This window comes from Lepisma saccharinum, chromosome 3, assembly GCF_977018435.1.
Source record: "Lepisma saccharinum chromosome 3, izLepSacc3.1, whole genome shotgun sequence".
Classification (NCBI taxonomy): Eukaryota; Metazoa; Arthropoda; class Insecta; order Zygentoma; family Lepismatidae; genus Lepisma; species Lepisma saccharinum.
In genome coordinates, this window is record NC_139231.1 from 129,785,525 (window position 1) to 129,807,858 (window position 22,334).

Below are 22,334 nucleotides of genomic sequence, written 5' to 3' on the forward strand. Positions count from 1 at the left end.
CATATAGAGTAAAAGATCAGTGCATAGGAAAATTCTTACCAAGATTGGTGCTCACAGAAATGCCAGTAAATATAAAATGATTTTTAAATGTATATAAAAATTGTGGAAATTCCATTTCTATCTTAGTCTTCACTTCTGCCCACTGGAATTTATTCCTTAGTGGAGTCTTACTGATAATCTAGTGGTATGGATATGGGTAATAAGTAGTAATGTGTGATGAAAAATAAGGCAATGTCATTTAAAATTCTGCCATATTTGTGTCAATGAATATAATTTTTGGAAAAGCACATCAGTAGATAAAGAATAGACATACCTTGAGTAGTATGATAAACAGTGGGGCATCATTAGATGTTTACAACAAATACAGATCTACCTAAGTATCAGACAAACTTAAAGAAACTCTGATCTTATCTTCCTCACAATCTTGATGAGGCACGTGGGCATGGGACATGGGTGTCCTTACAAGAATTGGCAATGCACTTCTTCACATGTTCTTTGATGTTGACAATTCTTGTAAATATATCCATTTTCCTCAAGGTATGTCTTTTTCTAATTTATGACAAATGTGGTAAAATCCTATTTAAAAAACAAAAAACAATTGACTGAAAATAAAATTACGTAGGTCACAACTACAGGAAGATAGATACACAATGCATAATGCACGAAGGAAAAGCTGCTTTCATTTTAAGCGTGGCCTGTGAATGCTACTTTTTTTTTAAAGGGACAGCAACAAGGTGAAAGCAAGCAGAAGAAAGGGAGATATAAAGTTTAAGTCCATCTTAAGCTCAGACAGGCTAATTGAGACTGGACCTACATTTAAACTGATTTGAGCTGCATAATATGTCTCCACTGAAAAACCTTGGACCCCTTCATTACAGAGGGATACAGAGGGATGATGACAACTACAGTCATAAACACCACAATGCACTTTTCACATTGTTTCATATTAATCAGTGCATTCTGCAACAAAACCCTCGCATTAGATAAAATTACTAAAATCACATTAAAGGGAACGCAAGCAAATTTTCCTTGCAAATTGTGACATTTAGATATCGACAGTACTATTTTTCTCTCTGGGAGTAACTGTGGTGACTATATTTGAGCTTAAATAGATTTAGCTATCAGATTTTTCAGCTGTTAGAAATATCAGAATAAGCATGCCAAATAAGAGTTAATACATACCTTACTGCAATATTATTGTTACTTATCCAATATGGATCGCCTTACCACAAAGAATAAAATTACGTGTTTAAATGGTTCAATAGTTTCATGTAAAATACACACACTACAACCCGTAATGTTTCAATCCATGTGTGATGGATTGAAATTTTGGACAAGAAATAATATCGGAGTAAGGTACATGTTAATTCTCATTTATTATGTTCATTGAAGTAACACAGACAATTGGTAAAAAGTTTAAACAAAGCATGCAGACTAGTACACATATGCACCCTTTTGCAACACTCGTGAAACAGCAAAAGACAGGTCAATATCTTGATGAAAAGGACAAAATATTGTAATTGTGAGAGTCTCTTTTTAAGTTACATGCAGAACACCGAATGCTTAAAAATGACATAATGTTGCTCATAACAATAATAAGTAGCTTTGGAAAACAAATTTCATAGACAAGAAACTGTGGATTTCACAATATTTACAATTTCAATTTCTTAATGTACAGGGCATTTGAAAGGACTTGCTGCTAAGAACAATAATTGTATTAATTATATCTTTATAAGATAGCCACAGGACTTGTATCTTTGGTAAATAGTGAGAAATTTGACAGATAAAAATAGTATGCACCAGATACAAATATGGTATTTGTGTGAATCTGTGTACTTCACAAAATTTGTCTAGGAACAAATTTCACCTCATACACTTAGTAATTAATATATTGAATACTACATATAACAATCACCATCTTTATGAGGGCATGTGAAGCTAAATGAAGCAGCACATCTTTCACTGGTTGGGCTTGAATGGTAATACCCAATATACAAATGAAAATTTTCTTATTCAATTTGCACCCTGGACTGAAAACTAGTCAATTCATTGTAATAATAAAATTTAATTTTGTTGTTTATAATTTGCAAGTCATATATTTACATCTCACACAATGTATAATTTGGTCTAACTGTTGATTTACACTGATCTGTATTTCTTTTAAATCTGCAATTAAGACAAATGATAGTAATAAGATAAAATATGCTTGACAAAAGTACAGTCGTAAACAAGAAGTATGACAAATTAAAAACAATGAAACAGAAAAAAAATACGAGGCAAGGAAATTGTAAAATTTTTCCTCTGATTGAATAATGAAAACAAAGTGAAATTTAATTTTTAACATGTAAAAGATGAAATGTTATAATATTAGCAATATAAGATTACACTTTTAATTTCACAAGTAACAATTAAGTAGAAGCAGCTGAAAACTTAAAATACGAAACTTCTACTGACACTTTCAATCATGAAAGATTACAATTTGGAATTTGTTGACAAATTATTGGGATTAATAATTACCATTAAAGTAATATTCGAAATTGGCAAATATAATTGAAACATCATTTCAATATTTTAATAGAAAATCTGAAAAAGAAAATTCAAATATATATTAAAATTCGAATACTATGCCTCACTAGGCTATCATGGGGGAGATTATGCATACACAAGTTGATCACCAATTGAAGACTTTATTTAATCACCAACTCCCTGAAAAGCATTTGAACAATAGTAGCCTGACTTGAACCTTGAATTTCTGGTATACCATACAGAGCTTATATGTATATTTCTAACATTATCATCTAAATCCCATTTCTGAAGAAAATTTCAAACATGACAAGCCAATTTCCATTGTTTGATTATTGGTAAAATTCTCAGATCATACAGTGGAGGGGAGTATTTTGAAACTGACACAGCTGAACAGCTTCCAAGTGATGGTGAAAATATCTACCAAGTTTGGGATTCTCCTAGATCTTATATATGGTAGAGGATGATGAGTGATGAGTTGGTGTTTTAAGTCCACTTTATGCACAGCAAGGCTAATCAGGACTGGATCTACAGTTTAAAGTGGGATCCGAACCACTATGTGCCTCCACCGGGTATCGAACCTGGGACCCCTTGATTACAAGGTGACAATGCTACCACTGCACCCTCGGGGAGGCCACATATATTAGGTAAAGAATAAGTAGAATCTTGTATAGTAACAAATGGAATGAAAAACTAGATGGTGATATTCAAGTTGTGTGAAAAGAGAATGGAGGTATAAGGACATAAATATATGAGTGACATGTGTTAGAAAAATCTAATATAAGTGATGTGATGTCAGATAGTGTGACAATTACCAGGTTAAAATGTGTAAATATCCACTCTGAGTTTATATATATAATGCCCAAAAACAGAAGTTGGTAGCATATTTATTTTTTGAATCCAGAGATTGGAACTGGATTTCTGTTGAATATCACTCAGAAACGTAATTAGTAAATTTCCTGCTTCATCACATCACTAACTTTAAGACAACTGATTAGTTGAAAGGCTGAAATACAGTATATTCATTTATTTATTGAGAAAATTTCAGATACAGCACAGTTGGCCATTTTACACTGAAATTGTCAACAATGAAAATGCAAAGCTAATAATAATAAGCAAAACATTTAAAAAATAATAAAAGTAATAAAATAACACAAAAGTGAGTAGCAAATTAACAAAAAATAAGTAAAAGATGGCACTATTTGATATTATTTACAAACATTTCTTCTAATAGATGACCGCCGAAAGGCAAACTCCGAGGAAAATATATTGATTCTTGATGATAGATCATTGTATTGTGTGGCAAGTCTGTAAAAGATAGATCTTTTTTGAATTTCAAGTCTAGGTTTTTCTGTATAAAATAATCTTGTATTGAGAGTTGAGCGCATAGGTACTCTAAAGTGGAATTCCTCAAGAAGTGTGTTACAGCAGATTTTGCCATTCACAATTTTGTATTTTAGGAATGGTTAATTGGAAACTAAGTTAAACTTTACTCAGAAATACAGATTACTAAGGCACTTAGTTCAAAACCTGATCAGCTGAAATTATCCTCATGTGATAAACCAAACTAAAAAAAATAAAGAAAAACATACCTGTGGTGATCAACAATCCTACAAACAGGGATCCTCATCACAGAAAAATAAAAACTGGGATGTTAAAAAAAACAGGAAACACAGTGGTACATATGGTGCCATCTATTGGAGTGAATCAGAAGCTTGTGTGCATACCACTAAAGTGCCTCCCATCCTTCCTAGCTTTTAACATTTTATTCATGTCATAGTTTGTCATAACGCACACACTTTCCAAAAAAATCATCTTGTGTTAGTTTTTGTCATATTATCCATGCGATATACAGTAAAATTCATGAGTTTCTTACATCGCAAATGTGCATTATGCGATTGCCTTGTCGCTACAATGCAATGTTTTGAAAGTGTCAAAGGGAAACAAATTAAAAACAACACAAATTGGTGCACGCACACATAACATGGTGCATAGTGATCATTTCAAACTTCTTAGAGCATACAAGGAATGCTGTATGGGATCCACATTTGCAACTTGTATACCCCAGAAGCTGACTGCCAACATCTGCATTGACAAATGTGATGTATGGCCTGATATTTACCAAACTTGTGTGAAATTTATCAGTTAGGAAAACTTACAGTAAACAGAGAAAAACCTTGAAATGTTTTAGCTATTATCTAGCAGCAGAAAGTCACACTGAATATATCTTACCATTGAATCAAGCAAAATAAAAATGTGGACTACAGCATGCCAAGAGATAATCATTCACACCCCTCCAAAGTATATATTGTACGACTATGCACTCTTATTGTTACATATGAATATGCACACACAGTGGACTCGTTTTAATTTGAACTTGGATATTTTGATTTATTCGGTAATTCAAACAGACATTTATTCCCCTTGAAATTCCTAAGGAAACCAATGTTAAAAATTCATATGTAATTTGACATTCGAACCTTTTATTTGGATAATTCGAAGGCAATATCCAGAGACAGGGTAGGGAAGAGAGAGTTTCTGTTTGCTGGTATGCAGCCTCCACCCTTCCCTCAATAACGGGATTGCCCTTCCCTTTTGTGTGCAGGTTTTTGTCTTTGAATCCCCCCCCCCCTCCATTAGCCAATGATTTGAGAGTCGTCTTATGTCCTCAATTGTCAGTTGTACTTAGTCAGACTACTTTGTTCAAAATGTCGAAGCATGGCACATATGCTAGCTTAACATCATACAAAGCTTGGGTTGGTTGGTTGATTTGGTGTTTTGAGTCCACTTTATGTACAGTAAGGCTAATCGGGACTGGATGTACAATTTAAAGTGGGATCCGAAACACTATGTGCCTCCACTGGGTATCGAACACACAAAGCTTGGGCAAATATGTATTATAATATGCAAATACCATACCTTTAATTCCTTTATTGAAACCAAAGTAGCTAATTTTGAAAATATTCTCCCTGTTTAGCAGTGCATTTGCGCCAGCACTCCAGAAGCTTGAGGATTCCACTCAGGAAAGAGTTATTTGGTTGGAGGTGTACCCACTCCCGAACAGCACGTACGACATCCTCATCATTGCCAAACCTTTGTCCGCTCAGATGCTCCTTGAGGTGACCGAAGGGGTGATACATTGGAAGAAATAGACACTATGGAGGATATGGGACAAGGTTCCATTTAAATTTCTGAATTGTAGCCATGGATCGAGCAGCCACGAGCGTTATCCTGCAGAAATGTGACATTTTTCTCATGTTCCTGATAGCAATCTTCACTGGGCCTTCAAGTAACCTTGAGCAACATTCTGTATTGATTCTACAACACTCCATGAGAAAATTCAGATGCAGTATTCCTCTGTAGTCCAAGAACCTGGGCAATATCTTCTCAGGTGTTATGGACATCTTGGGCTGGCATGCATGCAGTTCATTTACCACCATTTCCCGACCCTTCTTAAAGGCACTGCACAACTTGTACACATCTGACAGCATATTCTCACCATATTTTTGTTTCAATTGAAACAAATTTCAGACTGTTTACAGCTTTCTTTCGTGAGCAATTTTATTACAATGTGCTGTTCCATGCTCACGTGCACCTTTCCTTTGCTCATTGTTCTAATGACTAACTCACTGTACAGCGATAACTTAAGAGGTGGTGCAACTGACTTGGTTTAGACAGTGTCTCCAACCTCCAAATACCATACTTGTTCTCACACCAGATGGCAGTGTTGCACTAGATATAAATTATAATTCATATTTCCCAAGCCTTGTAGAAAAAAGTACAAGTTCTAAGAGAAGTGGAAAGAGGTGTTAGGCCAAAAAAACAAAAAAAAAGTGAAAGTGACATCGCTAAAGAGTATGGGATACTGCACAAAATATGGCAATATTCACAGTAAGGTCCACCGAATGTTAATTATTTTTGTTTATACAGTAGTACAGTAGTTTTTCTTCATTCATTTTCTGTAATAACGAGTGTTTTGTTAATTCATTTTCGTCTCTCTTTGGAGTTCGAATTAAAAAGAGTCCACTGTAATTAAACATCAAAAGTTCAGTATAATTAAAAATAAAAAAATGTTAAGATTCTAATTTTGCAGAAAGAGGTTCATTATTATATTAAAAAGCAGCAGATGTGTAAAAAATTTAACTGAATATAGAGAAGCAGCATTTTTTTGCAAGCCCTCACCTGTGGCAGGTAGGAAAGACTTTTGGTGCTTTCAGCATATCTGTTAACAGCTCTCAATTCCTCCAAGGTCATGTGGTGACTAGTAACACTACTGGAAGAGGATCGGCTGGAGCCCTATGTGAGAAAAATGCTGTACTAAGCACTTGCAAGTGGTTACTGTGTAAGCAGTGGTGGCAGAGAAAGAACATGCTGGCACACTTGGGACATGCATAAGTGTAGAATATTATACACACAATTGAAAAAACATACTTTCATGGGTATGGTAAAAGCTACAGAGACTGAATATATATATTAGAGTATTAAGAATTAGTTTCTAGTATCATAACAACCTACAACCAAGGTAAACAAGTAATTTAAGTTCTGGAGACCAAATTATTCCAATCTTGAAATGTTAATTATTCTTAATTTCTACATATAAATTTAAAAACAATAAAAAAAACAACTTATTACCAGGGCTTGAAAAATCCCGGTTGGCAGGTCGCCATGACGACTAAAAATTTCAGCCTGGCAACTGTGATCTTATGCTGTAATATGTACGAAATGTGGATGATTCTAAGTTCGAATTGCAGTACAGCGTAAGTTAGCATATTTTTTTTATCAACGTTATGAACATTCCATAGATTCAGTAACAATTTCTTACTCTTTGTCCCCCATTTCATGCTTTCTCAAATGATTTAGCGATGTTTTGAATACCGTGATGCTCAGCTTTTTGTACAGAATGTTTCAAAAGTCACACAACCCAAATTTTGAAAATGTATATCATGAAAACCGTAAGAGATATTTACACCGGGTTTTGTACATTATAAAGCCTCACCCATTGAGATATTTTTCATTGCATAAAATTATCAGTTTACGCCATACAAAAAATTAGATAAATTAATAACTGCAGAAGGCAGGGTTAAAATTTTTCCAGAAATGAACTTTTGAGAGAAAAATATCTAAGAAATTATCGAAAGGTCATAATTATATGTCTGATGACTGATACCATGTCAATCTATCATTTGCGACCAATATTGGTCATGTGCAATATTTGATGGATTTTTGACTGACGATTTTATGGTTTGAGTGAAAAAGTTACATTTTTGGGACATATCTCCGTAGATGGCAACACAAGCATGTCGAAATATTGTCAACAGACGCATACAACATGTGCCTAAGTATTGGCCATACATTTACATGAAAAATCATAAATCAAGATTTTGTGCCGAAATTGAACTCTTGAGAGAATTCTAGACTGCCCCTGGTTATCCTGAATTCTCTTCGCTCACTTTCGCTGCTACTGTGCCTGTTTTTTTTAATTGATTCAGCATGGCGTATACATTGGAGCAGTGTGTGTGTGCTTTGCTGAAGATAATTCTTACACTCAGGTGCAAGAAGTTTTCAAAGAAAAATACCCTGCTTCTGCTGTACCTCACAAAGCAACTGTTTTACGACAAGTCAAACACCAACAAATGATCCCACAAATTGTTAAGAGTTGGTATTTATTGTTGAAAATCAATTCTCAGGTGCTCTCTTCAAATTAACAATGTTTTTTTCAAATAATGTAATTGCTTTTATTTGGATAAATGCTAAAATAAATTTATTAACCCAGTAATAGCCTACATGATCAGTTTAGTGCAGAAAACCAGGTGTAAATATCTCTTACGTTTTCATGATATACATTTTCAAAGCTTGGGTTGGGTGACTTTTGAAACAATCTATAGTATGCACAATTGCTAGTAAGTGGTTTTCTGGCACCTGATTTTTCAGAGTTGGCACCTAGCTTTGAAGAAAATTTTTCGAGCACTGTACATTACATTCATCTTGGAGACACAAGTAATAAAATACTTGTATGATAATGTGGATGTTGTGTGAAACCTAGTTGGGCTTATTAAGATCAATGGCGATTTCCTCCAGGTGGAGAAAAACTATTCAGTGTTTGAAACTCCTCTGATTTCAAGTCGAGCAAGCAGAATCCTAAAAATTCCTCAAAAGTTCTCTCAATTTATTATTTCTGCTTGATTGTGTATTATAATAGCAGGTTATAGTTTTTTAAGTTCATGGAATGTGCGAAATTGAAAACCTCTCACTACAGCATTTTTCGTCTAGTTGAGGAACCAACTCAAAGTTGGCTACTTTCAGCTGGCACCGAAGTGCAATGTTGCTAAGTTTATGAATTTGGGACTTAGAATTCTTTCGGGATGGTCAAATAAGAAGTTGCAAAGAGTACACTTGCACAGAAACACCCATCCTAGACCCAGGCTTGAACCTGAAAGCCTCAGTAGTAGTGACATTGCAAGTTAAGCACTCAATGTACTCCGTTACCAAGGCAGTAGAAACAGTACTGTACTGTGGTTATGAAAAGCATTAAGTCGGAAGAACAATTTTCTTCCAAAACGTTTACAAAAATATTTCCTTCAGTTGACAACAATCATCTAGATATACATTTTAATTGTCTTGACCATGGTTGATTGATTCAATTAAAAGTTTTGGGTGCATTGGCACTTTTAAGACATTTTGCACCTTTCAATGTATGCAGGGAAATATCCCCTTACCTAAAATTCTGACTTAAAAAGGTTAAAAGAAGGGGTGTAAAAAGCCACTTATGTAAAATTAAAAGTGCAAGGTTGTAGAGAGACCTGTACAAGATAAACACAACACATTAAAAAGTCAGAAGACACTAAGAGCTTCCTTACAGATAATGGAAGAGCTCTTTGCAAAAATCTAAAAACATTTGATAAAACACTGTTGTCATCACCCACCAGGGATGACAGACAGCTGGAAAGATTAAAAGTCTGTCCGAGGAAAGCAAAATCAGCAAGAATATGCCAAATACTTAATCCAGCATTGCAAACACGACACATCGGAGGGTCCAGTCCTTGGAGCAAGTGACCATGCGTTAGACGACTGTGTCCAATATGCTGCCAGGTAAGAACAACTTCTTCTCGGCTAGAGGGATGGCACGAGTAACACCATGCATCTATGGTGAACTTAACAGCATAAAGCTTGTTCCCCATTATCGCACCCCACTCTTCTTGCCAAGTGTCTAGAAGACAGCAACGAAACATTCTACAGGTTGCCAGCTGGCAAAAGGTAGACGAGAACATCGCCGGCTGCATCAGCGGACTTGGCAGCTGCAAGGGCTGCTTCGTTCCCCTGTATGCCCACATGACTAGGGACCCAGCAGAAGTAGACATCAGCACTGGCAGATAAGGACACGTGCAGTCTGAAGATGCGCTGTACCATAGTGGAATCACAAGCAAAACAACCTGCGCAGACCCGCAACTCCTTTGCACCATACTCCCGCGACCAGAGGTGGGGGAGTGGACCATGCTTCCTTATGGCCCGAGCTGAACGGAAGAAGGGAAAGCTGCACGGGGACTTTTTGTCCAAGGTTTTTTCTTGCGGTCGCTCTATACTGGATGCTGGGAATTCGGAGATTCCAGATTCTGAAGCATGCTGGTTGAATCAGTGCAGACAAGGACTTTCTCCAGACAATTGATGCCAGCAAAGTCCAGTGCCTGGAGGTTGGTGTACAACTCTACCATGTAGATGGAACAGGCAGGATGTAACGAGTAATTGGAACTTTGAGAATCTAGGACGAAAGCGAACCAACTGATTCACCTGACTTGAACCCATCCATATAAAACACGTTAAAATTGGGGTATTCTCTGCTGGTATTCGGCCATTAACGTTTCTGCCTTTGGGAGGGCAGTTGTTAAAGACATGTCAATGAAAGGTGCAGGAAATTCCCAAGTTGGGAGAGTGGAGACACACCAGGAAGATCACTGTCAACAGTCTTGACCATGGTCTTTGGAGAACCAGTCATTCTGAGCAACTCATGGAATCATGCCATCCACATTTCAACTTTCATGTAATTAAGTAGATCATGATAACAAAAACAAAGTACACAACATATAAGGTTTTACTGGTGTCTGACCTGCATCGTTGAATTCTAGAATTGAGATTAAAACTTGTATGCATGTAGAATATGCCGAGAGAGAGAGTTCTAACTTCTAACAAGAGATTGAATTAAACTGAAATTTTTGAATACATCAAGTTTAATTTTTTACTGCTTCTGTGCTACCAGCGACTTTCATTCATTTGCGTTTGTTGTTTTAAGTTAACTTTATGCTCAAATAGGCTAATTGTGGCTGGACCTGCAGTTTAAAGTCTGACGGAACCACCAAGATCAAATTTGGGACCCCTTGATTAGAAGGCAACAGTATTACCATATAATGGAAAGACTTTTTGTGTTTGTGAAAGTAAAAATTTTCCTCATGAAGTTTACAAAGCACACAAATAAATCAATCTTGCCCTCTACAAATGACACTAGTTTGTTCCTACAATGTATCACACACAATAATTTTGATCGTCACTCCCAGCATTGAGTACAGAAACTATTGTCTACCTTGCAGTACCATGTGGCCCTTCATGCATACTTGTTACAACCCATACAATTTAAAGATACAATGTTTAATATAAAAAGAAATACTTGGGTCATAGTATGATGTCGTAATTTGATGCAATTTTGTAATCCGTTCCAATTGTAACTGACGAAGTTTCAGTTCCGGTAGCTAGGTGATGTGAATTACTGATTTGATAGATAATGTAAGTTGATTTAAAAATGTATGATTTTGTTAGTGTAATGAAGCAAAGATTTTCAAGCTTTATCTTGAACCAGAATTTTATTTGCAAGTGCAGATTGTGCGGAATTAACATCGGCAAAAGTTTTATGGAGTCCCGGGAGTATAACCTTAGGACATTTTTTATAAAAAGCCTTAAAGTGCATCTCACGTCTGAGGCAGCCTCATAATAGGCTGGAACGTCTTGTGTTCTCTGCGAAGGAGTAATAGTAAGTTTATTTATAATGACAAAGACCAGGCACAGATCTCAAAGCTGTTTCTCTTTTTTTCCTCATTTTCCTTACAGTGCTCATGAGTGTTAAAAAAAAAGCCTCCATAACTTTAGAATAACACTACAACAGTGAATCAAAGTTCACTTTGAAAATTAGGTACTATCCAGGTTTTCCAAGTCCGTGCTGTTCAAAGCTGCCATTAATGGCACAGAACCGTGCATGTGAAAAGCACTCATAAGGAACAATGATCATTTCTGAATGTGGCACCATGTTATATTCAGCACATGGCATGTAATGTTATTGAAGCTGAAAAGAGGTTTTACACTGCATTATGATTGTATTACCTTAACAACAATAGTGAATGTAAATTTCCATGTGAGTCACTGGAAAATTCTCTAAATACATAAAATATTAAAATTGGGTTTTAAATACTTGCAGTGAACTTGGCAGTGATAGATGTCCTTCAGCATTACCAATTTCTTCTGTAGAACACAGAACAGCATGTAAAATTCCATTAAGCTCTTTTGAAGCATAGGGACATCATACAATTTGCAACCAGAAGCCCCCCTACCCCCCTCACTGGTAGAGATTTAGGAAGCGACGCCTGATCAAGAATAATGCCACCCTTGCTGCTTTCTCCGGCAGTTGGAAATGCAGGGTGGCTACAAACAAGCAGAAATGAAATTCCCTGACTTTTCCAGGTTTTCCAGGACAAAATTTACATTTTTTCCCTGACAATTACAAAGTTAACTAAATCGATCTTTTTGCAAATAGAAATAATAAACTCACACAGATCCACGTATGGTTTTGTTAAGCACCAATATTATCTTCTATGAAATTGACTTAATTTCTCTATTCTCTATGATTTGAATTCAAACTGCAAAATAGTGAATTTGGAAAATTATATCAATTCACAAGCTAGGGAACGATTACGGAATTTTTCATATGCAGTAAGTTTAAAATAAAATACTTGATTATTTTTAAAGTTACGACTAAATGAGATAAGAGTGAAGAGTGATTGATTAAGAAATACAATTTGTAATTTATCAGTCTCCTTAGCTATACATTCTCCGTATTATATGTTGATATTTCCACTGAGGTTTGGAACCCTCTGCTTGCAAGAACAATGAGTGCGGACGCATTTTTCAATGCATAAAGCAACTTCTCTCTTCTCTGTAAAGCAAACAACTTAACTCTTGCATATAACTGAAACAATTGAATCGAACAAAATAAAGTGTCATATTTCCTTACATTATCAATGGGATTTCTGCTTCAGTACAATATATCCAAGTGAAGTACTGTGAAACTGACAATATGCAGTTATACCATTAATACTGACGAAAAGGGTATGTAGGTATTAGAAATTTAACGCAAGGAATTTATAGAATTGCATTGTATAGGTACCTGATTTAGCTAACCACACATTAAAACAGGAACACTCCAATAATAAAATCTTCTGAAAGTTCATATACGAGGGGCATCCTGAAAAAAGCTCCTCCAAAGGTGCCTATACGCAGCACTAGTGGTCGGAGAGCTACACACACACACACACACACACACAGGCAGGAAGAAGTGGCATGTAGCTGTAATCTGGTACAGTTGCAATGCAGCCGTTTTAGAAAGTTCTAGGTTAAAGATTGCAGCTCTCATACAGTCTCCCACCGACTGCGATGTAGCCTACATTGCACGCTCAGAATTTGGCACAGAGCAATCGAGTGAGTTGTGCAGACCGGACGTCGTGAGTGATAGTAAGGTCAGACGATGGTGCAGACAATTCACGGAAGGCCAATCGAATGTGCACAACCCCATACAGCTGAGTACACACGGGCACTTTGCATCACTTCGGGCGAGAGATCTTGGACAACTCCCTGTACAGCCCTGGCCTTGAATGCACCGACTTTCATCTCTTTGTTTAACTGAAGAGGTTTCTGGCAGGGCAAGGATTTGACAGCTACACTGCGGTAGAGATAGTTCCAGTCTTTGCTGTCAGACACATATAACATGGGCATACAAAATTTAGTGCCATGCTACGATAAATGCCAGAACAACGGTGGTGATTATGCCGAAAATTAGGTTAGGACTCACTGTTACTAATGTAATAAAGTACAACTGATATTCTTGTTTTATTTATGCCTAATCGGTAGGGACCTTGACATTTTGTTATTTTTTTTTAAATTGCTGTATTTTCTTATTTTTTTATTTTTTTACTACACGGTGTTATTTTCCCCAAAATTCACATTTTCATTTTAGCGCATTTTGTGGCAAATATCTGAAATTATACCTTCATGGTGTTTTTAAACTACTGTTTCAAAGTAAGTCAAATGGCTTAAGCCTCTTCGTGAGAGTTTGATATCTTGAAAGTTATTTCGGGAAAGTTATTTTCCATACCCCTTTTTTAATTTTAAGGTAAGGATTTTAGATAATGGAATTTTCCCCGTATATACTGAAGGGTGCATAATGACCATAAGTGGCGACGCACCCAAAAAATTAAAATCAATCAATCTCATGTGACAGATACCGATATATTATGGCACCAAAAATTGGCATTATCTTTTTTTTCACTTGTTAAGTTGAAAAAATCGTGGGAAATACATGATTTAATGTGGCTGTCGGAATTATTCCATGTACGTATAACTCTATAGTTTACTCTTGAGTAAAATGTTGGAAATCTTGCATGTTTTATGTACACAAACATGGCCTACATAAGACAAGAATGTTGGATTTCATGGAATTTTTCGTTGTTTTAGGACATTTCTTTAAAAAAATCGCTAAAAAAGCCAACAATTCGCATTTTATGACAAATTCACATTATTTCGAACGGGCGAAAAATGTGTCCAGACATCATCACTGCACATTCCTAAACATAACTTCGCAGCAATTACCATTTTTCACAGTTTTCGCGTTTGCGAAAAATCAATGTCCCTACTAATTGGAAATTACTTTCTGGCCACCCCTCGTATAAATCAGTAGATGGAAAGTGAAAATTTAGCAGGGCTGGCAGAGAAAAGTCAATTCTTGAATAAAGTGATTTGCTTTTATGATTGAATGATCCGAGTAAATATGATATTAAAACCTTTACGTATTTATTATTAGTATTTCATTTCATAATATTGGACATTAACCTTACTCAGTGAGAGATTAATGACCATCTCTCATGAGTTTAAACAGACAGGAATTTACAGTGTTGCAGTAAATTTGAGGTTGGGAGCATGCACTTACCAATTTTTATAACGTTCACTAATGCAGATTTATGTTTCACTTTTTCGTGATAGTATTCAATATACGTATATTCCATCTGGTTGGATTCTTCTTGATATCTAAGAATAGTGCAATGTCATTGTAAACGTATGTTAACTTGTGCAAAACCAGTAATACGTCAGGATGATGAAAGAAAACCTTCGTAAGCACTGCTACATTAAATAAGGTGAAGTGAGCCAGACGAGTAATAAAATTCCAGCAGCATATTTGCAGTCTAAAGCTCTTCTTGTTTATGCATGCGATTTTTGTTGGATGTTGCAGTCCATGCAATTTCTGTCGCATGTTGTAGTGAGATACTTTGTCGGGTGGCGATATTCTACAAAAATCGTATGTATCAATGAAACCTATTTGTTTCCATGTTCCTTCAGTTTGCCCAACAAAATGCCTTACTACGACGTCCGACAACTATCGGACGGCGCCACCCGCTCTTATCACCTCCATCTGTTGACAAGTCCCCTTACTACTCCCATACGGACAAGAAAAAAAATGATAATTCAATGCATTTTCCACGTAATATTTAGAAGCTTAACATTTACTCCCCCGATGATACCATATGGTATCATCAGTGTAAGGTCGTACTCGCCCGATGGTACCATATGGTATCATGGTGCTGATTACGAAATGAATGTGCTTTTTGGACCTTCATACACTTATGTTTGGGTGGAAACTCTGACACAGGTCTGGAGCAAGCCTGGGAAATTCATATTGATGACCAACCTCCCCCCCCCCCCTCCGCAACATATCCATGCCACATTTCCGAACAGAGTTTCACATTTTGGCTCATTATTCAACTTCTATGGCACCCAGGAACATGAAAGATGTTTCAATCTCTTTGGAAACGTCAATTCTTTGAAGAGAATACTAAGGTTAGCGCCTTCTCCCCAAAATAGCGGCAGAAGAGGGGGCACACTCGAGATTCTTGTTGTTTTTTTTTCATGGAAATTCGGTGGTCGCGCCCCCAACCCCCTTTCCTCGGTTCGGCATTCTGATAAACAGTTGCATGCTATGATGATTTAGCTGCAAAACAAAACTTATCCGAAATAGATTGCTCCTATAGTGCCCGAGTTATAACAATTTTCCTCCAAAAATGCAAATTACCTATTTTTTGTAAAAAAAATAAAAATAAAAAAATCACATTTTGGCTTATTATTCAACTTGTATGGCACCCACGAACATGAAACATGTTACGTTATCTTCAGAAATGTTCATTCTTTGAAAAGAACACTAAAGTTCGCGCCTTCTTCCCAAATAGCGGGGAAGAGGGGGCAAACTCCAGATTCTTATGGTTTCTTCATTGAAATTCGGGGGCTGCGCCCCCAAACCCCCTTTCCTCGGTTCAGCGTTCTAAATTGTACACGGTTGCATGCTCTGATGTTTTAGCTGAAAATTAAAACTTATCCGAAGTAGATTGCTCGCATAGTGCCCGAGTCACAACAATTTTCTGAGCAATATGCAAATTACCTATTTTTAGTAAAAAACAGTGTTTCACATTTTGGCTTATGGCACCCAAGAACATGAAACATGTTTCATTCTCTTTGGAAACGTCCGTTCTTTGAAGAGAATACTAATGTTTGCGCCTTATCCCCTAAATAGCGGGAGAAGAGGGGGCAAACATCAGATTTTTGTTGTTGTTTTTTTCATTGAAATTCGGAGGTCGGGCTCCCCCAAACCCCCTTCCTCGGTCAGGCGTTATGAATTGTACACGGTTGTATGCTATGATGTTTTTTCTGAAAAACAAAACTTATCTGAAGTAGACTGCTCCCATAGTGCCCGAGTTATAACAATTTTCCTCCAAAAATGCAAGTTACATATTTTTCGTAAAAATAAAAAATCACATTTTGACTTATTATTCTACTTGTATGGCACCCAAGAACATGAAACATGTTTCATTCTCTTGAGAAATGTCCATTCTTTGAAAAGAATACTAAAGTTCGCGCCTTCTTCCCAAAATAGTGGGAGAAGAGGGGGCAAACTTCAGATTTTTGTTCTTTTTTCTATTGAAGTTCGGGGGTCGCGCCCGCCAAACCCCCTTCCTCGGTCCGGCGTTCTGAATTGTACACGGTTGCATGCTATGATGTTTTAGCTGCAAAACAAAACTTATCCGAAGTAGATTACTTCCATAGTGCCCAAGTTATAACAATTTTCTGTTCCCGTGCAGAGTTCCATAACGATATCTTTAAATTAAATAAAAAAAAAGTCAATGAAGACGAAATTCCCTGACATTTCCCTGACTATTTTTGACACCTCAAATTCCCTGACTTTTCCCGGTTTTCCAGGTTTTCCAGGTCTGTCGCCACCCTGAAATGTAATGTGAAATCATAATTATAGCATCAATCACTTTGGTGCAACATATTCTTTAATAATAATTAGAACTTGCACTTATTTTATACAACACACAATAACTGTATACAAAAATAAGAAAATTATTTCCTTATAGAGTTGATACAATACATTAATAATATTGTTGCTCCCCACATTATGAATATTTGCATATGTAGGCATAACACACCCACACATGCATCGCAGAACACAATCAGGTGAAGGGACAGCATCCTTAAACAAGATACACTTGTGCATGTCTAAACTAGGTTACATTTTTTTTACACTGCTTCTCTGTGTAAATGTTTGTAGAGCCACTACTGGACATCAATAAACATCAACATACATCTCTAAAGACAAAGCACCATCACTTGCCTTTGAAGCATCTTGTTTGGCCTTGAGTGAAAGTACGTGCAGACATTTAGAGTTACTTTTGAGGTGTTTTTCAGGGACACCACCTATGCCTGTTCTCCACCGTTTAAAACATTGTCCCACATTCCTTATCTTTGTGTCATTTTGGTTGCAGGCTACAACAGTAAGTGCGGAAATTTGCTGCTATATTTCAGCTGGGATCTATTATAGAAAGATTTTTATTGCTGGATTCAGCCAAATGTAATTATGTAATTCAGAATTGGGATGTCACAAAGAAATCAACAAAGAAAAATGAAATAACATAGAAAGAAAGCATGAATCTAACAAAAAAAATACACTTTTTTATCTCTAAGGGCATTTGTACATAAAAATTCATTATATGGCACACAAAATTAACATTAATTAATACAGGGTATCGCATATTGTATCTATCAATATCAGTTGGCAACCCTGTCGGAATGCAGGTGCGCATGCACAGAAGTCTCCCATGCTTAGGCAGATAGAAGTCTGCAATCAGTCTACCATGGAATGTTCACTTGTTCAGACACGAATCGTGGCAGTGGATGCGTTCATCCAAACAGGTTCCATTCAGGAGACACAAAAGGCACTGCGAACTACGAGTGTCACCATCAACCCATGCAAGAGCATTACAACATGATATGATTGGTCAGACAATAGAAAGCCAATGGCAGCGTGCAGAAACATAAGTCTCCAGGTCAGCAGAGGTGTATTATCTTGCATCCTGATGCTTCTCAGTGCAGTGCTTACCGAGTCTCCTGAAAGGAACCCATTCCACTGCCACAATTCATGTCTTAACAAGTGAACATTCCATGGTAGACCGATTGCCAGACTTCTATCTGCCTAAGCATGGGAGTTCTGTGCATGTGCACCTGCATTCCGATAGGGTTGGAAATTGATATTGATAGTAACAATCTGTGCCACCCTGTATATTTTAATAGTAAAACCATACAAAAAGTAAACAACTGAAAATGACTAGAACAGTCAAAATATGCTATTTTACTCATCAGTACACTATCAAAAAATAAAAATTCTAGATCACTGTGCTGTTACAGTATCATGCCTGATACGCTTCAACATAAGGGTAACTCAAGCAGCTAAAACTGTGGGCTTGATTTGTCATTACAGAGGAAAAAGTACAGATGTTTTGTACTTAACACTGTAGCATAGATATATGTATGGGGTGTGTAGGTAAGGCTTCCAAGCACAACTGAAAAGAGGGTGGGTAGGTTTCAAGCACTACTTGAAGTACAGTAACCATGAGCACATTCCGTGACATGCCCAGGATGTTCGAAAGGTAAGGGGTATGTGTGCTTTTTTTTAGCAGTCAGCCTTCATTTTGTCATCTTTACCTGCCTTTGGCATTCTGTTTTTAGGAATACTGGTCCAAAATGGAGGGAAGTTATGATTCCCATCAACCTCCTTGGGCCCACCAATGAGCTCAGTCCCTATTACCTGATCAGGTATCAAACCTGTGCCTCTTGCATAGTAGTCAGATGCCTTATTTTGAATCAGTGTGACACCACAAAGAATAAGAATGTATAATGAACCTTATAAGGTTTTCTTGTAATAACATTTAGCATGAACATGCTGCAAAAACTCTCAAATATCTAACAAAAGACTTTCCTGAAAGAAGTACTAATTTTTATAGTCTTCCTTTCTTCACATGTTCATATTCCTTCCCTTCAATATTATATTATTACTAAGAATGTTATTAAATGGTTGTTAAAACTGGCTAGAGTTGCAAAAAAGCTGGCTCTTTTGAATGTACTTTTTTTTTATATAAAAAGTTGGCTTTTTACTAATTACGGCTAACCTATTTCACTTGCAGTATCAGTTTAAGAGTTTTAAAGGTTCGTGAAGTCATATTATGGAACTACCTAAATAATTTTACATCCAAGAGAAACACATTGGCCATTTCTGCTAGTAACTAATTTGCTTTGCCGTATGTGAGTTTGTGCATTACCTACCCAAACACTGTCTTATAATCAGGGGGTTCCAAGTTTGATTCTCAGTGGAGACATATTGCATAGCAATTCGGATTCCATTTTAAAACTGTAGGCCCAGTCCTGATTAGCCTTTCTGAGCATTATATGAACTTAATACTAATTTGACCTTTTAGAAACAAAATGATTTGATTATACTTAAGTTGCATTCCTGTGATCTCGCAAAAAAATTACGCAAATGCTAATATTAAAATAAATATTAAGATGTTTCACAATATATAAAAACTTTACTATTCACAATAAATATGCAGAACTACATGCATATATACCGAAAGTTACTTATAAATGCAAGTACTATTGTTGGAAAATGGCCAAATTTTTGATTGAATGCTTTATACAAATAAAAATATTAGGGATGGGCCGATATGAAATTTTGGCCGATACCGATAAAGTACCGATATAAAATTTACCGATACCGATAACCGATATTCTACCGATCCGATATAAAATTAGAAATGGTACATGAAGAACCTGAAATGTTCATTTATCTCCTTAATAAATGTGTGTTTCAAGGTGACTGCAGTGCAAAAGAAGTTTAATATTTAGACAATTACTTTTCTAAAAAGTAGTAGGGCATCGAGATTATCCATAAAAATTACAACAAATGGCAGAATTTTGCACTAAATTATAAGATATTTATCGATATATCGGATCGGTAAAATAATCGGTAATTTTACCGATAAACCGATACACCGATATGCCTATATCGGTCGATACCGATAGAGTACCGATTAATCGGTCCCATCCCTAAAAAATATATTATAATTCATAGGTATATTCATAATGCATAAATTAATTAATACTGTATTGTTATTATTATATTAATAGATAAAAAGAAGATATAAGAATAGAGATAAGCTCTGTGGAAATAAATAACTCTCAGTTATACAACAAATGCTAAACAAGTATATTTTCATTATTTCATTTTCGAAATACGTACTTTGGGGAGGGAAGAGATCCAAAAATGCGGAACAAAGAGAAGATCAAAATTCTGTAGAGCTGATTGAATGAGGTTATTTTACATCACTTTTCTGCCAAGTCTAATCATGACAATATGATGAAATTGATGAAGGATCATACACACAAACAATGCCCATACCCAGGCTGGGATTCAAACCTGGGACCCCTAGCATCGTAACATGAATTGCTAACCAGTCTACCAAAGTGGTCACCAAAATGCTCTTGGAGTAGGTACTAGAGCTAAACATGCAATTGTAAAGTTGCAGTATTATGGTCCAAAGTAATGGAAAAATCGATGCCCCCCCCCCCCCCGACCCAACAATCAAACACATACAGTCACTTACTGACAAAGGCTGTCTCACGTCATACAGCTTGGTGCTTATTGTTTACATTTAACTCTCAGTTTTCAAATAGTACTGTGTTCCGCAAATTAGCAATGGTTTCAAATTTCCTTTAATTTACTTATACCATTGAACAGCCTTGATAATTCTATGTTTAGAAAATAAGGTATATAAAAATTAAATGATACATATTAGCAATTATTATTATAATAAAGAACATGTCTAGATGTGAGTTAACAAAAAAAATGGAAGAAAATAGATATTTTTTCATGACTGCTTCGAAAAAGCCGGGACAGGTATTAAAATGAATGTAGTGTCCGAACTAAATTCGGACATCTGGAAGCCTTGCATCAATGGTTGTACAAACTAAAACTACCAATACTGGAGACATCTCAAACCTGCCTCTCTACACAAACATATCAACTTATGAAAGGACAAAATAATTAAAAAAATAAAAACCTTCAAAAACCATCCATGTTATAATTGTGGCTTTTTATAGGTTCACATTTAAATATTTCATATCTTAAGGTAAGAGGGGGGGCATGGCATATGGGCATAAAGTGGGCTTAAATAAAATTTTACTGCCAGAAAGCCAGATTTTAAAAAAATTCCTTTGTGGATAATATATATCATTTTCTGCCTCTGTTTCGGGACCACAATGCACTAGGGCAGTGTGTCTCAACTGGCAGGCTGTGGCCCGGTACTGGGCCCGGACATGAATATACCAGGCCACAAGAGTTCATTAAATCAAATGGATGCCAAGCATTTTAAACAAAATTTTATATTTGTCAACAAGCTTACATATCATATTCCATTATGTATTAATACTTAATTTCAAGGGTGCATATTAATGTAAAAAAAAAATAAAAGATAGAATGTTTTGAGCAGGGCATTGACTTTTATAAAATTAATTTACCTTGCTGTGGTCTCAAACGGTTGAGAACCACTACACGAGGTGGCCAAAATGCACCACATTTTGTTCCATGACCAAGTTTAGTGGCCATTAAGTCAAATTATATGTAATACTCTTGAAAGCCCAGAATACAAATATTTTAGGCCAAATACAAATGTAAAGGAGTTTGATACTAGATTTTCGTAATAGACATAGTTCAAGAAGAAACTGTATCAAGGATACATTTGAGTAAGTGTGTTAAAAGATGTAGCAAGATTTCTTCTTTTCCTTTTGCTCTAAGTGCAAATCCAAATATTGAAAAGTACCTCCTCAATGGCATAGTGGCCTTGTAATCAAGGAATCCAAGGTTCGATACCTGGTGAAGGCACATTACGCAGTGGTTTGTATCCCACTTTAAACTGTAGGTCCAGTCCCGATGATCCTATCTGTGCATAGAGTGGGCTTAACGAACATTGCAAATTATACTATAAGATTCTATTTACAATATACAGTATATATGCAAAACTACTCAAGTTATGTGAGTGTTTGTATATACTATGTAGATGTATTTAAAAACCTACTGACATTTGAAGATAACTCTTGGGAAAGACTATCCATTCAAAAAA

General features: G+C 36.1%; 1 protein-coding gene across 10 annotated transcripts in view; it reads right to left on the minus strand.

The window, feature by feature from the left end:
- Positions 1-22,334, minus strand: part of RhoGAP71E (Rho GTPase activating protein at 71E) — a 188,275-nt gene that overhangs the window by 14,844 nt on the left and 151,097 nt on the right. For 7 of the 10 annotated variants that reach the window (XM_083119385.1, XM_083119382.1, XM_083119384.1 and 4 more), the window contains one exon: positions 6,706-6,819. The exons of 1 other annotated variant lie outside the window; for it this stretch is intronic. In XM_083119385.1, coding sequence (XP_082975511.1) covers positions 6,706-6,819 — 114 coding nt within the window. Of the gene's footprint in view, positions 1-1,857; positions 2,167-2,463; positions 2,584-6,705; positions 6,820-22,334 lie in introns of those variants that run through there. 2 more of the 10 variants (XM_083119392.1, XM_083119391.1) reach the window with 2 other exon arrangements.